The sequence below is a fragment of the Ailuropoda melanoleuca genome, chromosome 4 (genome assembly GCF_002007445.2).
Source record: "Ailuropoda melanoleuca isolate Jingjing chromosome 4, ASM200744v2, whole genome shotgun sequence".
Taxonomy (NCBI): domain Eukaryota; kingdom Metazoa; phylum Chordata; class Mammalia; order Carnivora; family Ursidae; genus Ailuropoda; species Ailuropoda melanoleuca.
The window spans coordinates 82344146-82358120 of record NC_048221.1 but is presented as its reverse complement, the minus strand read 5'-3'; the positions used below and the strand labels follow the sequence as shown (position 1 = coordinate 82358120).

The 13975-nt window shown below is 35.3% G+C and overlaps 1 protein-coding gene across 2 annotated transcripts in view; it reads right to left on the bottom strand.

Moving 5' to 3' along the window:
- VRK2 (VRK serine/threonine kinase 2) overlaps positions 1–13975 on the bottom strand; it is a 114288-nt gene that overhangs the window by 65264 nt on the left and 35049 nt on the right. For both annotated transcript variants that reach the window (XR_004624901.1, XM_034659167.1), the window contains exons 3-7: positions 9783–9832; positions 8974–9043; positions 7441–7528; positions 5151–5256; positions 3866–3958 (exon numbers count right to left, since the gene is read on the bottom strand). Coding sequence is in view for 1 of the 2 variants with exons in the window: in XM_034659167.1 (XP_034515058.1) it covers positions 3866–3958; positions 5151–5256; positions 7441–7528; positions 8974–9043; positions 9783–9832 (407 nt within the window). In the remaining variant the exon portion in view is untranslated. The remainder of the gene's footprint in view (positions 1–3865; positions 3959–5150; positions 5257–7440; positions 7529–8973; positions 9044–9782; positions 9833–13975) is intronic.

Below are 13975 nucleotides of genomic sequence, written 5' to 3'. Positions count from 1 at the left end.
ACAAACATACTTTCCAGTTTCTCATTTGTCTTTCATTTTTTCCATTTTTTTAAATATAGAAATTTTAAAATTTGAAATTTCTCAATATTTTTAAAGATTTCTTCCTTTGTACCATTACTTAGAAATTTCTTTCCTCATCTAGAGTTCAGTTAAATATTCAACTATGATTTATAAAATTTTTTATAGACTCGATTTTTTCACTTTTTAAACCTCTCCTGTCTGACAGGGTGGCTACTAGACACTTGGAGTTACTTAAATTTAAATTAATTGAAATTAAGCTTTTTCCCTGCATTTTCTTCTGGTTTTATGGTTTTAGGTTATACATTTTAAATCTCTAATGGGTTAAAGATTTAATTTTTTGTATGGTGTAGGTTAAGAGTCTGATTTCATTCTTTTGCATGTCACTGTCCAATTTTCCCACCATCATTTATTAAACAGACTATGCTTTTCCAATTGTGTATTACCGATGCCCTTGTCAAAGATTAGTTGGTAGTATATGTATGGCTTTATTTCTGAATGCTCTATTCTGTTCCACTGATCTGTGTCTATGTCAACAGCATACTATTTTGATTACTATAGTATTGTCATATGCTTTGAAATCAGAAAGTGTGATGCCCCCAACTTTGTTCTCAAGAGTGCTTTGGCTATTCAGGGACTTTTGTGGTTCCCTGCAAATTTGAGGATTGTTTTTTTCTATTTCTATGAAAAATGGCATTGGTATTTTGATAGGGACTGCTTTGGGTAGTATGGATACTTTAACAATATCAATTCTTCCAATCATGAACATGGGTTGTGGCAATGATTTTTTTCAACTGACACCAAAAGCACAGGCAACAAAACCAAGAATAAACAATTGGAATTAGATCTAACTAAAAAAATACTGCCCAACAAAGAAAACCATCAACAAAATACAAAGGCAAGCTACCAAACTGTAGAAAATATTTGTAAACCCTAGATCTGATAAGGGGTTAATATCCAAAATATATAAGAACTCATACAACTCACTAGCAAGAAAATAACCCAATTTAAAAAATACACAAAGGACCAGCATAGTCATTATTCTGAAGAAGATATACACATGCCCAACAGTTATAAGAAAAGGTGTTCAGAATTATTATCATCAGGGAAATGAAAATTGAAACCACAATGAGACATCATTCAGTACCTGTTAGGATGGCTATTATAAAAAAGACAAGAGATAATCAGTGTTGGTGAGGGTGTAAAGAAGAGGGAACCCTGTACACCCTTGGTGGGAATGGAAATTGGTAGTCTTTACAGAAAACAGTGTGGAAGTTCCTCAAAATAGAACTATCACATGATCCAGAAATCCAACTTCTGGGTATATATCGAAAGGAAAAGAAATCATTATCTTAAAGAGGTATGTGCACTTCCATGTTACCACAGAATTTTTCACAATAGCCAAAATATATAAATAACCTTAGTGGTCACTGGTGGATGAATGAATAAAGAAAATGTGGTAGAGGGTGCCTGGGTGGCTCAGTCGTTAAGCGTCTGCCTTCAACCTAGGGCGTGATCCCAGGGTCCTGGGATCAGGTGCTGCATCGGGCTCCCTGCTCTGCTGGGAGCCTGCCTCTTCCTCTCCCACTCCCCCTGCTTGTGTTCCCTCTCTCGCTGGCTGTCTCTCTGTCAAATAAATAAATAAAATCTTAAAAAAAAAAAGATAAAATGTGGTAGAGATGTGCAATGGAATTATTTGGCCATAAAAAAATATATGCCATTGTGATAACATGGACGAACGTGAAGGACATTAAACCAGACACAGAAAGACAAATATTGTATTATCTCACTTATATGTGGCATGTAAACAAGTGAAACTTATAGAACCAGAGAGTAGAGAAGTGGTTGCCAGGGGCTGGGGGTGGGGGGTGAAGGAAATGGGGAGATGTTGGCCAAAGGGTACAAACTGTTAGAAGATCATTAAGTTCTAGGGGTCGAACATACAGTACGGTGACTAGAGTTAATAATTCTGTGTACCTCAAATCTGCTAAGAATAGACCTTAAGTGTTCTCACCACAAAATTGAATGTGTTAATTAAACTGATGATGGTCATCACTTCACAACATATTATGTTAAATCATCACTTCGTACATGTTGTATAGCCTAAATATATGCAACTTTTGTCAATCATACCTCAATAAAGCTGGGGAGGGAAGGAAGGTAAAATAAAAAAATTAATAATTAACTAAAATGAAGTTAAATTTAAAATTCGGTTCCTCAGTCATACTAGTCACATTTTTAAAGATTCTTTTAGAGTAGTTTTAGATTTAATTTTGGTAAATTTAGCGCAATTTAGGTAAAACTGAGTGGAAAAGTACTGTGAGTTCTCATATACCCACTGCCCCCACCCCCCAACAGTATCTCCCACTATCAATATCCCATACCACAGTATTCTGTCTGTTGCAATGGATGAACCTACACTCATTATACAGTGACATATCATTATAACCAAAAGTCTATATAGTTGACATTTGGGTGCACTTTTGGTGTTGAACATTCTATGGGTTTTGACAAATGCAAAACAACACGTATCCACCACTGCAGTATTATACAGAACAGTTTCACTTCCCTAAAAATCCTCTGTGTTCTGCCTATTCATTTCTCCCTCCCCTCTAACCACTGGCAATCGCCAATCTTTTTGGTGTCTCCAGAGTTTTGCCTTTTTCAAAATGTTGTAGAGTTGGAATTATACAGATTTTCACTTAGTAATATGCATTTAAGTTTCCTCCATGTCTTTTCATGTCCTGACTGCTTCTTCTTAACACTGAGTAATACTGCATTGTTTGGACGTACCACAGTTTATTTATCCATTCACCTATTAAAGGATATCTCAATGATTCAAGTTTTGGCACTTATGAATAAAGCTCCTATAAACATCTGTGTGTAGGTTTTTGTGTGGATATAACTTTTCAACTCCTTTGCGTAAATACCAAGCAGTGTAATAGCAGATTATATGTTATGAATATGTTCAGGTTTTAAAGAAACCGCCAAACTGTCTTCCACCATGGCCACACCATTCTGCATTCCCAACAGCGATGAATGAGGGTTCCTGTTGCTCCACATTCTCGCCAGCATTTGGTGGTGCACAACCCACATCTCAAGTGCTGATAGCCACATGTGGCTGATGGCTACCATANAAAGCTCCTATAAACATCTGTGTGTAGGTTTTTGTGTGGATATAACTTTTCAACTCCTTTGCGTAAATACCAAGCAGTGTAATAGCAGATTATATGTTATGAATATGTTCAGGTTTTAAAGAAACCGCCAAACTGTCTTCCACCATGGCCACACCATTCTGCATTCCTAACAGCGATGAATGAGGGTTCCTGTTGCTCCACATCCTCGCCAGCATTTGGTGGTGCACAACCCACATCTCAAGTGCTGATAGCCACATGTGGCTGATGGCTACCATACTGCACAGTAACATACAGAATACTTCCATCATCAGAGAAAGTTCCACTGGAAATGCTGCTCTGTTTAAAAGTTAAGTGTTTATACAATGAAAGAGGAGCTAATGTGACTTTTAATTTTTTTTTCTCTAAATAAATCCCATCCCTTCTCCCACTGGATTTTGATGGTTCTTTGTTTATAGTCACTCAGAAGTTCAAATTTCAGCCACCTAACTATATATCCATTAACAAATTATTTAAACCCCTCTGAGTCTCAGTTTCCCCATCCTAATTACTTCTTAGTTTAGTGCATTAAATGAGATAAACAAGGTAAGATAAATCACAACATGTTAATCCTCATTTGTAAACTCTTCTGGGTTAGGAGTTTGATTTCTGAATGTCTCAGCATGATACTGTGAGGATTCTTACTGGAAACAAAAGCCTAATACTGTACTTACCCGATCTGGGTGTCTGTAACCTAACAGTAGATTCGCTGCTTTTATATCACCGTGAACATATTCATTTTCATGTATATATTCCAGTACATCCAACTATGAAAAGAAATATGTAAGGTTATATTGATATCTACTTCAAACTCCTAATCAACTTCGAACATTCTGAATATAGAATAACACGTATTTTTTTCATAGTAACAAATACAAAGTGACATATTCTACAATTATCAATTTATTTATCACATGTACTGGTCACTTATCCTGGAAAAAAGTCGAATAACATGATCCCTAAATATCAAGTGTTTTAAATTAAACTTCTGAGACAAGGAAACCAAGATTCAACAATGCCTATGCCCCTGACAGCTGATGGCTAAATCACACTGTGCAAAGAGGAAAAATACAATAAAATCAGAGATCCAAAGTAAAATAATCATGAAGTTCACTCAGCAGTTCCTCACCCAAGCAATGATTATAAATCAAGTTTTGGAGACCCCAGAACAAAGTGCCATGTCCATGAGCACACAGAAAGGCATTCTCCCTCTGGACAGTAATTGAAAATAACTTAGCTTCATCTTTGAGGCCCTTGAGCCTTGCATGTTACCTACACCCAGTGCTCAACAAACACTTGCTGGCTGGCTAAATGGATGAATGGGAAAATTAACAAGTTCTATTTGCCACATCCCAACCTGGCATGAGCAGTTTCATTCTATTTAAAATGGAAAAAATAAAATGGAGCTTGGGCAAACCAAACACAAACAAGATAAGACAAATATGTGGTATAAACAAAATGTGTGCATGGGTGCTATTAAGATTTCATTGCTTCTTATTTGGCAAAGTATATATTATTCATTGCCATACTAATTACTGCCACCATCCCAAACTCGTAGTAAAAACTTTATAGCACCCCTATACCATCACGTGTTTAGTATGGAAAATAATATATTTTGCCATAGTTTGAATTGTTATAAATATAACCGACAAAAGAGAGGTTATTCTTATAGCAATGCAAGCTTGCTCTGATATGTAAAACAAAGCTGTGAGGGGAAAAAAAAATCAGACTGTAGAACCAATGCCTAATTGAGTTTGTAGTGCCAAACACAGCACATTCTGTCACTTACAGAGCCCACTGTTATCAATTTCACCAAAATAGCCTCTACTCTAAATAACTGACATTTCTAGGGCAATAATCCTTCATTCTCTGATAATTCCACAAAGGGCAATGATTTGTGTATTGTAACAAGTAAATAATCTGAAAACTAGGCATGTGAAATAAGTCATTCATTCTTACCATTCGGATACCTAGCTGCAGGACAGTTGACTTTTTAAAAGTACCATTCTGGTCTGAGATCTTCTGTAAATCTATTCCTAGTCTTTCCATTACCATAAATCTGTAACTATAAGAAGGAGACGTCAAAAAGAGATCTTAAGATAGCAATGCTTGAAACTGCCTATTTATGAATTTGAAACAAGGAAAAACACCCCCAACCTAACAATGAAGAATACTGCAATCTGAACCATTAAAGAATGAATGTGCATTAATAATCTTGCTGTTCTTTTACAGAAAGATACTAGTCGGTATTTACTCTGCAGTTAGTTCCTAGTAGAAGAGAATGCTGTGCTGAAACACTCATGTTCACTATTAGGTCATGAAAAGAAAATGCTCTTTCTAAATTAAAGAGTCCTGAGTTTGGTTCATTTTGATTTCATCACCCTCTCACTATATGACCTTGAACAAATTATTTGTCCATACAGAAAACTTTATATTTGTTTCTTGACCTTATAAATCATATTTTACTTTCTCTACACACTTAAAAACATGACTTTAAAAAATGTACATCTTTTTGGGGCACCTGGGTGGCTCATTTGAAGTCTAACTCTTGGGTTGGGCTCAGGTCATGATCTCAGGGTTGTGAGATCGAGCCCTGTGTCAGGCTCTGCACTCAGCATGGAGTCCGCATAAGACTCTCTCCCTCTCTCTTTGCCCCTCCCACCCACACTCATGCTCTCTCTCTCTCATAAATTAATAAATCTTTTTAAAAAATGTACTTCTTCTCTGTTTGGCACCTCTGTCCCTTTTCTTCCCTTCACTTACATGCCCATATCAGCCCCTAGTCTACCTTTATTGGTGTATACACACATGAATACAGATATAAAGGAATTTTTGTCTTTGTTTTACAAAAATGTGATCTTATTATATGCACTTTTCTGCATCATCCTTTTTTCATTAGTATCTCACTGAAACCCTCCCACTATACCTCCCAACTGGTACAGCTCTAACTGATTTCTTTAATGGGCTGCATAATATTACATGATGACAGATATACCATGACCCACTCAGCCACTCAGTCCTCTATTAGCAGCCCTTTACTTTATTTCAAGATTACTAATCGTTGATTTTGTTTTTATTGATAGCATTTAAAGACCATTTGAACAAAGCACTGACCACTGAGCCTATTTCCTCACCCAGGGAAAAAGACATCACCTATCTTAAAAGGCTACTGAAAGGGCAAAATGGGGTACCTGACAAACTTTTTTTTCTTTTTTAAAAATCACTAGTCAATTATTTATATGCGATGACTAGCCATATGTGGTGATTTAAAAATGTTTCTACAAATTCTTTGTTGTGCCTTTTCTCAAGAGACAAAGCTTAATTAAATCTCCTCTCTTGTGTATGGAGTAGACTTAGTGACTTGTCTCTAGCAAAGAGACTATAGTGGAAATATGTGACATCACTGTAAGATTTGAATTAAGTCAGAGAAAGAGAAATACCATCTGATTTCACTCATGTGGAGTTTAAGAAACAAAACAGATGAACATAGGGGAAGGGGGGGGAAGAGCGAAGCAAACCATAAAAGACTCTTAATGATAGAGAACAAACTTGGGGTTGATGGAGGGGAGGTAGGTAGGGGATGGGCTAAATGGGTGATGGGGATTAAGGAGGGCACTTGTGATAAGCACTGTGTGTTATATTTAAGTCATGAATCACAGAACTCTATTCCTGAAACCAATATATTGCACTGTATGTTAACTTTTTTTTTCAAATTTTTATTTAAATTCTAAAGATTCAATTATAAAAAGGTTGTGGCTTTATTCTTGGATGCATGCTCCTATTGTGTATGTGCTTTTTCTACCTCTCTCTCTCTTTCAATTATTTGCTCTAGGGGATGCCAGCTACTATGTCTTTATAACACTGAGGCAGCCTACTGAGAGACCTGTTGAGAGGCCTGGGGAAGTGAGGCCTGCAAACAATCACACGAGTGTATTTGAAGCAGATCTTCTTAGGCCTGCCAACAGCCACATGAGTGACCTTGAAAACAGATCCTTCCCCAGTCAGGTCGTAAGATGACTGCAACCCAACAGACAGCTGACTATATCCTCAGAAGTCCTGAGCTGGAACCATCTGGGGAAGCCATAGCTTCCATGGGTAACTTCCATGTTGGTTATCCATGGAAACTAAGATGATAGTAGTCTGTTGTTATAAACTACTATGATTTGGGTAATCTGTTATATAGCAAAGGTATTAGAGCATATAAGACATAGACATAGAACAATACTTGATTATAATAATTCCATTTTACCTTCTTCCCTTGAATTCAGTAATACCGGATCCATAAAACAGAGGAATTCCTAAATAATCAAGTTGTTTGAGTTCTATCCAGTTTTCTACTACAAAGACAAATTTAACAGGAAAAAAGATAGATATATTTTTAGAAATGTTTTCTTACTTTTTCATAGATCCTAAAACTTATTTAGCTAACCTAAACAGAAATTAGACCTTTCTAGTAAATGTTTTAAAGAATCAAATATATCTATCTAGTAGCTTCAAATTCTATTTATCACTATAATTAACATAAAAACATATACAGAAATTTTAAATTAAAGCCATTATAACCAAAACAAAAGCAGTCATGGTCATAAAATGCATTAGCATCATATACACAAGTGTTTCTATTCATGAAAAAAAAATTCATTCCCTTATACGTTAAATTTTAAAATATAACATATGTTCAAAAAAATTAAAATAAAGTGAAATAGAACATATGTTAAGTACCAAAGAATCAGCAGAGGAATGGCTTTTTCTTTTCCATTACTTAAAAATTTAAAGCCATGGTAGCTGAAAAAATAGAAACTGGGCAGAAAAACCATCTTATTATGAAATTATTATACGGAAACTGCTTTGATTAACTTTAGTTTAAAAAAAATCAAATCCACTGAAACCATCAGGTAGCTTATTTTCCATTTTTCTACCATATATGTTTAATGTGTATGACAGCTCTACAATAAACAATCAAGTTTAATGGATTCTATTTGTCACCCTGACATAGTTTAAGCAGTTAGTAAAGACTACTGTCCTAACATTTAGAAGGTTTTATTAAGGAAAACAAAGTTAATTATTGAGGCTAGTCCCATCATTTTTTTTCTTAAACATAATGAAGAGGACCTTGACTATTTCATTTTTATTCATATTAACTTCCTGAAAGCTCTATTTAGTCCATCTGTATTGTACAGTATTTACAAAATGCTTGTGCTGTTCTTCAGCTCTGCTCACATCCATTTCTCATTTGATTCCTCTAACTGGTGGTTCTTACATGTGATTTCCAGCTCCAGTTATTTTCCCAACATTCAAGTTTCTAACACTTTTAACTTATGGCCTAAATCATTTTAATGTTTAATCATTTCCATACACCTTACACTAAACCATTCTATGGCCATTCCTTTTGCTTATATATCTAGTGCCCATTTTAATCTTTTCCTTACAACCTTTGACTCCAAATGGTTTCCTATGAAAGAAATGATTTCATTCTACTATTCTTTTATACTTAGAGAACTCTTGGTAGCTTAGACCAGCAACCTAACATCGAATATAAAGTAGTAGAAATAATTTTGATTTGAAATATATAACCCATTATGTATATATCAACATTTACATAGCATCTATCTTACTTTTTATATAAGTTAATTATATCAATTATAATAAAATTTCTAATTGAAAATAATTTTCTAGAAGGCCAGAAAAAAAGAAAAATATTAACATATATATATATACACACACACACACACACACACATATATGCACATGGAAGTAGCTTGCTTTTGCTAAATTTACTTACTGTAGTCTTTTTTTGCAGCTCTTTGATAAAATTTAAGTTCTGAAAATAATGGGCCATTTTCTTGATATTCCTATAAAAGAAAAGAACAATTAATTTTATTAGGAAATAAAAATCTTAAAGATAGATTTGGTATTTCAACTGTGAAAATATGAATATACTCATAGTATATAAATAGTGCTTGAATAACATATCATAAAACACAGGCATCAAATTTCCACTAAAAATCTCATATAAGGACTAAATAAACTTAGGGAATCTCATGTTTAAATTTAATATACTGTAATGCTATCTCTATATAATCTTACACACGAGAGTAGCCTTCCTATGGAAAAAACTTACTAAAAGCACGGAGAATTGTATATACACATATACACAGATAGTCAATGTCTACCAACATGGACATCAGGGTAGATATACTGCAAACTACCCTAGAGTTCATTCACATATGACACTTTTACTAATAATCTACTATATTTCATTCATTGTACTAGGCATAGGGGATACAAACAAAAATAAAACCTCATCCTTGCCTTTAAGGACCTTACCATTTAGAGTAAAGAGGAAGGAAGGGAAGAAAGGAAAGGAAAGATAGCTAGATAGGATAAAAAGATGATAAATGCCAACACGGAAGAACAAAGTTCTCCAGTCTTTACATTTTAACAATGTGAAAATATACCGTAACACTACATTTACTGATAAGTAAAATTATAAAAGCTAGGTTAAAAACTGTTTTTGCAAAGATACTAGGAATAAAGCAGAAAACAAAGAAGTGAATATATATGAAATACAAATTTAAAAGCAATACTTACCACTTTTATTACATGTCTTGCATCTTTATCTGGTTTATTTGTGGGGAAAGCTGCAGAACAAAACATAGGGTGGAGGAGAAAAATAGTTGTTCCCAATTACTGAATATCTACTATAACCCAGACAGTGTTCTAAGCACTTCACATATCTTCCCTTACTACATGCTCCCGAGAACCTCTTCTTGGGAAGGTAGGTATCATCTTCATGTTACACAAGATACTACTAAGGTTCGAAAAATTGAATAATTTGCTAAGAAATACAGACTAGGGACTGAAACCCAATCTATCTGACACCATCCTTTGCCATAAACTATATTCAAATATTCAAACATGGAAACCAAAAGATATTAATCACACAGATCCAAATGTAGGGGGAAATATTTTCTAGATATGCAGCATTAACTCCAGTATATGATAAATCGTAAAATGTACCGATTCAATTTTACTAAATTAAAATCTATGTCAATTCAGAAATGAAAACTGATTCATCTTAACTGGAAAGTTCAAAACAATTTTTATGTGGCAAAATTCTAAAATAAATCAAGTGAGAATGAGAATAATCTTTTATAGAAATCATTTTCTGAACCTGGCAGTCAATCATGCCTACATTATAGAATATGTAACTCCTAAAAAGCACATTTCAAGTTATCTAACTTCATTTTATTATTTGCCATTTTCATTTTTAAAAATTTTTTCTTTCTTTTTTTTTATTCTTTAAATAGGCTTCATGGCCAACATGGGGCTCGAACTTACAACCCTGAGATCAAGAGTCACATGATTTACCAGCTGTGCCAGCCAGGTGCACCCTGCATTTTAGATACAGTAATCAAAGTTCTGATAATTCCATTGTTCAAATTTTTAGATGAAATTAATCCTTTCATCTGTATTATCTAAATTTTTAAAAAGTTATGGTTTTCAAATCTTGATAAGTTGATGCATGTATTTATTTGTACTGTGAAAGTCTAGAATCTTGTCATTCATCCCTTCACTCTTTATCCATTCATTCCTTCAACTAACCAATAGTTATTTATCATGAGGCCAGAATTGCAAGGCACTGTGTCAAGTGTTAGTAGTATGTTTAAAGGAAAGTGAAAGGAAGGAAGGTGGAGCTAGTATTGAACATGATTAAATATCAGCACCTGACAGATGGAGAACAAAATTAATTCTTCAGGTATGTTTTCAGTATGCTTATCAGTAGCCATCCTCTTCTGACTACTCCTAGCATTTTTCCCTCTCTTTCTCCTACCTCCTACCTACCTCGCCTTTCCTCTTTTTCACATGATAGATATAAAAAAAAATCACAATGTTACCAAGATATATCAATTCTACTTTACAGTCAAGCCAACTCATGCATAACTTTCTTAACCATTCTCCAAAATTTTTTATGTCAGCTTGCTATCAACCATTTGAAGAAATTATTACCTCAGTATTAGCTGATATTAAATATAAACTGTGAACCCAGCTCTTTCTAAAGAAACTAAACTTACTTATATCAAGTAATTTTTGCCTTCTCACTTTGATACATGTAAAGTTATTCCACTGTCACCCATGCAGTAGTCTCAAGGGAACTGTAGAAGGGATGGATTAAACATATCTAAGCAAGAAAAAACTAAAGAAAGTGTATACAGAAGAAGGGATCCAGTCCTGTTAGAGAAAAAGGGGTAAGAAAAGCCTTTCTTCCCACTATGGCAGACGATTTTTACTAGTGTGATGCCCAAGCCTGGGGAGAAACTGCCCTGTCCTACTTAGGGCAGTACTGACTTAGTGCAGTAATGACTCTGGGCAAAGGTCTTTGCTTCCTGATGTAGAAGTTGGCAGAAACTTCCTGCTTGTCTAAAAGCAAGCGGCCCCAGCAGCAAATACATCATCAAGCCCAACAGATGTCAGCAGAAAAGCACAAAGAAAAATTGGGCGTTTCAACTAGATAAATAACTTATTTGGGTGCTAATCGGAAAAGGGATATCCAACCAGTGCAATGGGCTACTCCTTGCTGATTTCAATCAGCGTAGCCGTACTACTTAATAGCCTTTCACATTATTTCACATGAACATAACTATGTGTTGACAGATACTCAAAACATCCCACACTTGTCATCTGATAGCTATATAATATTCTCCATAAACTTCTAAGTCAGATTATATTGGAGAGCCTAAATTCAAAATCAATTGACTAGAAAGCTCTTGGAGATGGATGTTGAACAAATAAATTGTCCTAGTTACCACGGAGGTCTCTTTATAGTAATCAATCAGTTAATTAATGAAATAAATATTTATTTTCTACTGTAAGACAAGCCACATTCTAGCTAGTGAAATTAAAAGATAATGGAAAACAGACATGGTATCTGCTTTTATAGTCTGATGGAGAAATCGGACATTCATCAAATACTCATACACAAGTGCAAAACTGTAATTATAATAAATGTAAAAGGGAGAGGCAGACAGTAACAAGAGAATATATAATTTAATCTACATAAAAGGGAATTATTGAGCAAGAATATTTGGAGAAGTGAAGATGGGCCAGATGTAAATCTAGTTAAAAATTTCTGCCTAATGAAAGGTTTTAAAAACTTGAGGTGTAGTTCGAGGACAGGAAACACATAATTAGATTCGCATTCTGAACAGATCACTACACCACAGTGTGGAGAACAGACTGAAGGGAGACCAGAGTAGATACTGATTGATCAGTAAGGATTTAATTTTGATAGATCAGAGGAAGGAGGACTACAGCTTGGACCACACTATCAATGGTCGATAAAGAAAAATGAGCAGGTTCCAGAGATTTCAGAAAGTAAAATTGTTAGAACTTGATAAAGGAGGGAAAGGGAGCTTGTTTGGTAGGTTACTGCTGATTAATCTATTCACGGTTGAAAAGAATGATCAATCACAGACAGTGATAGTCTTAAATTATAGTAGTCTCTCATCTTCATTAAAATTTCTAACCAGAGGTCTGATGATTTGCTAAAATATGTGTACTGCATGTATAAGATATCTGCTCACCTAGCACTTTCTTCTATTCACTGGGGACCCTGTCTGGTTTTTCGTTTGAGGAACCAAACCACCCTCTACCCAAGTGGATCTAGTAGGGCTGCTTAACACAGTATACCTGCCTTTACATCTCAGGTTGGGCAGATGACCAAACCTGGCTAATTGGAATATACAAGTCCACTGGCCACAGTAACCAGTTCAGAAAGAGCAACATGCCCCAAGTAGGCAAAAAGTTATTTCCTAGGATTTGACAGTAAAATGCTATGTAACACAAGGAGGCCATAAAAGGAGGCCATAAGCTGTAAGGATACCAAATCCTAGAAATTACTTTCCTTAGCTAAATGGAAAATGAAATCTGAGAATCAAATACAACACTGAAAAAAGTAGGTTAAGGCAGGAAGAGAGAAAGGGCCCTGTTGACCTTGCTTAAGCTCTAGACTATCCATACCTGAAGCCAGAGAAGCCCTATACTTCTCAGTTATAAGAGTTAATAAATCCCTGGGGCGCCTGGGTAGCGCAGTCATTAAGCATCTGCCTTCGGCTCAGGGCGTGATCCCGGCGTTATGGGATCGAGCCCCACATCAGGCTCCTCCGCTGGAAGCCTGCTTCTTCCTCTCCCACTCCCCGCTTGTGTTCCCTCTCTCGCTGGCTGTCTCTGTCAAATAAATAAATAAAATCTTAAAAAAAAAAAAAGTTAATAAATCCCCTCTTTGCTTAAATACATCTGAGTTTCTGACATTGGCAATCAAAGACTTACATGGAAGGCAACTATAAAAACTAAAATATGATGGAGTCTGATAAAGAATGTCAATAAAGTAGCACAAGAGATAAACCAAAAACTTTCCTCTATAAAATAAACAAGATGCTGAATATAATAAATCAAACTTTCTTATAAATGAAGAGTTCACCCAGTTAAATAAATAAATAGGAAGCCCCAAACAAAGAGAAATCTAAGAACCAGAGGGAGATGTACATGGCATTAATGTTGTAGGCTATGTTGCAGGCCCGAAAGAGGCTGCCCGCTCTGGGTGACCAAGGATATTAGTGTTAAAGCCCTCTTGGCAAAAAGACAAGTCCTTGGGCCTGCAACAAGCAGAGATTAGAAGTTAAGATGGCCACATCAAGTCAGATTTTCCAAGGGCTACATCTTCAGTAGTGTGAAACATTAAAAAAGAGAGAAAAAGAAATAGGGAGATGGGGGAGGGGGAGAAA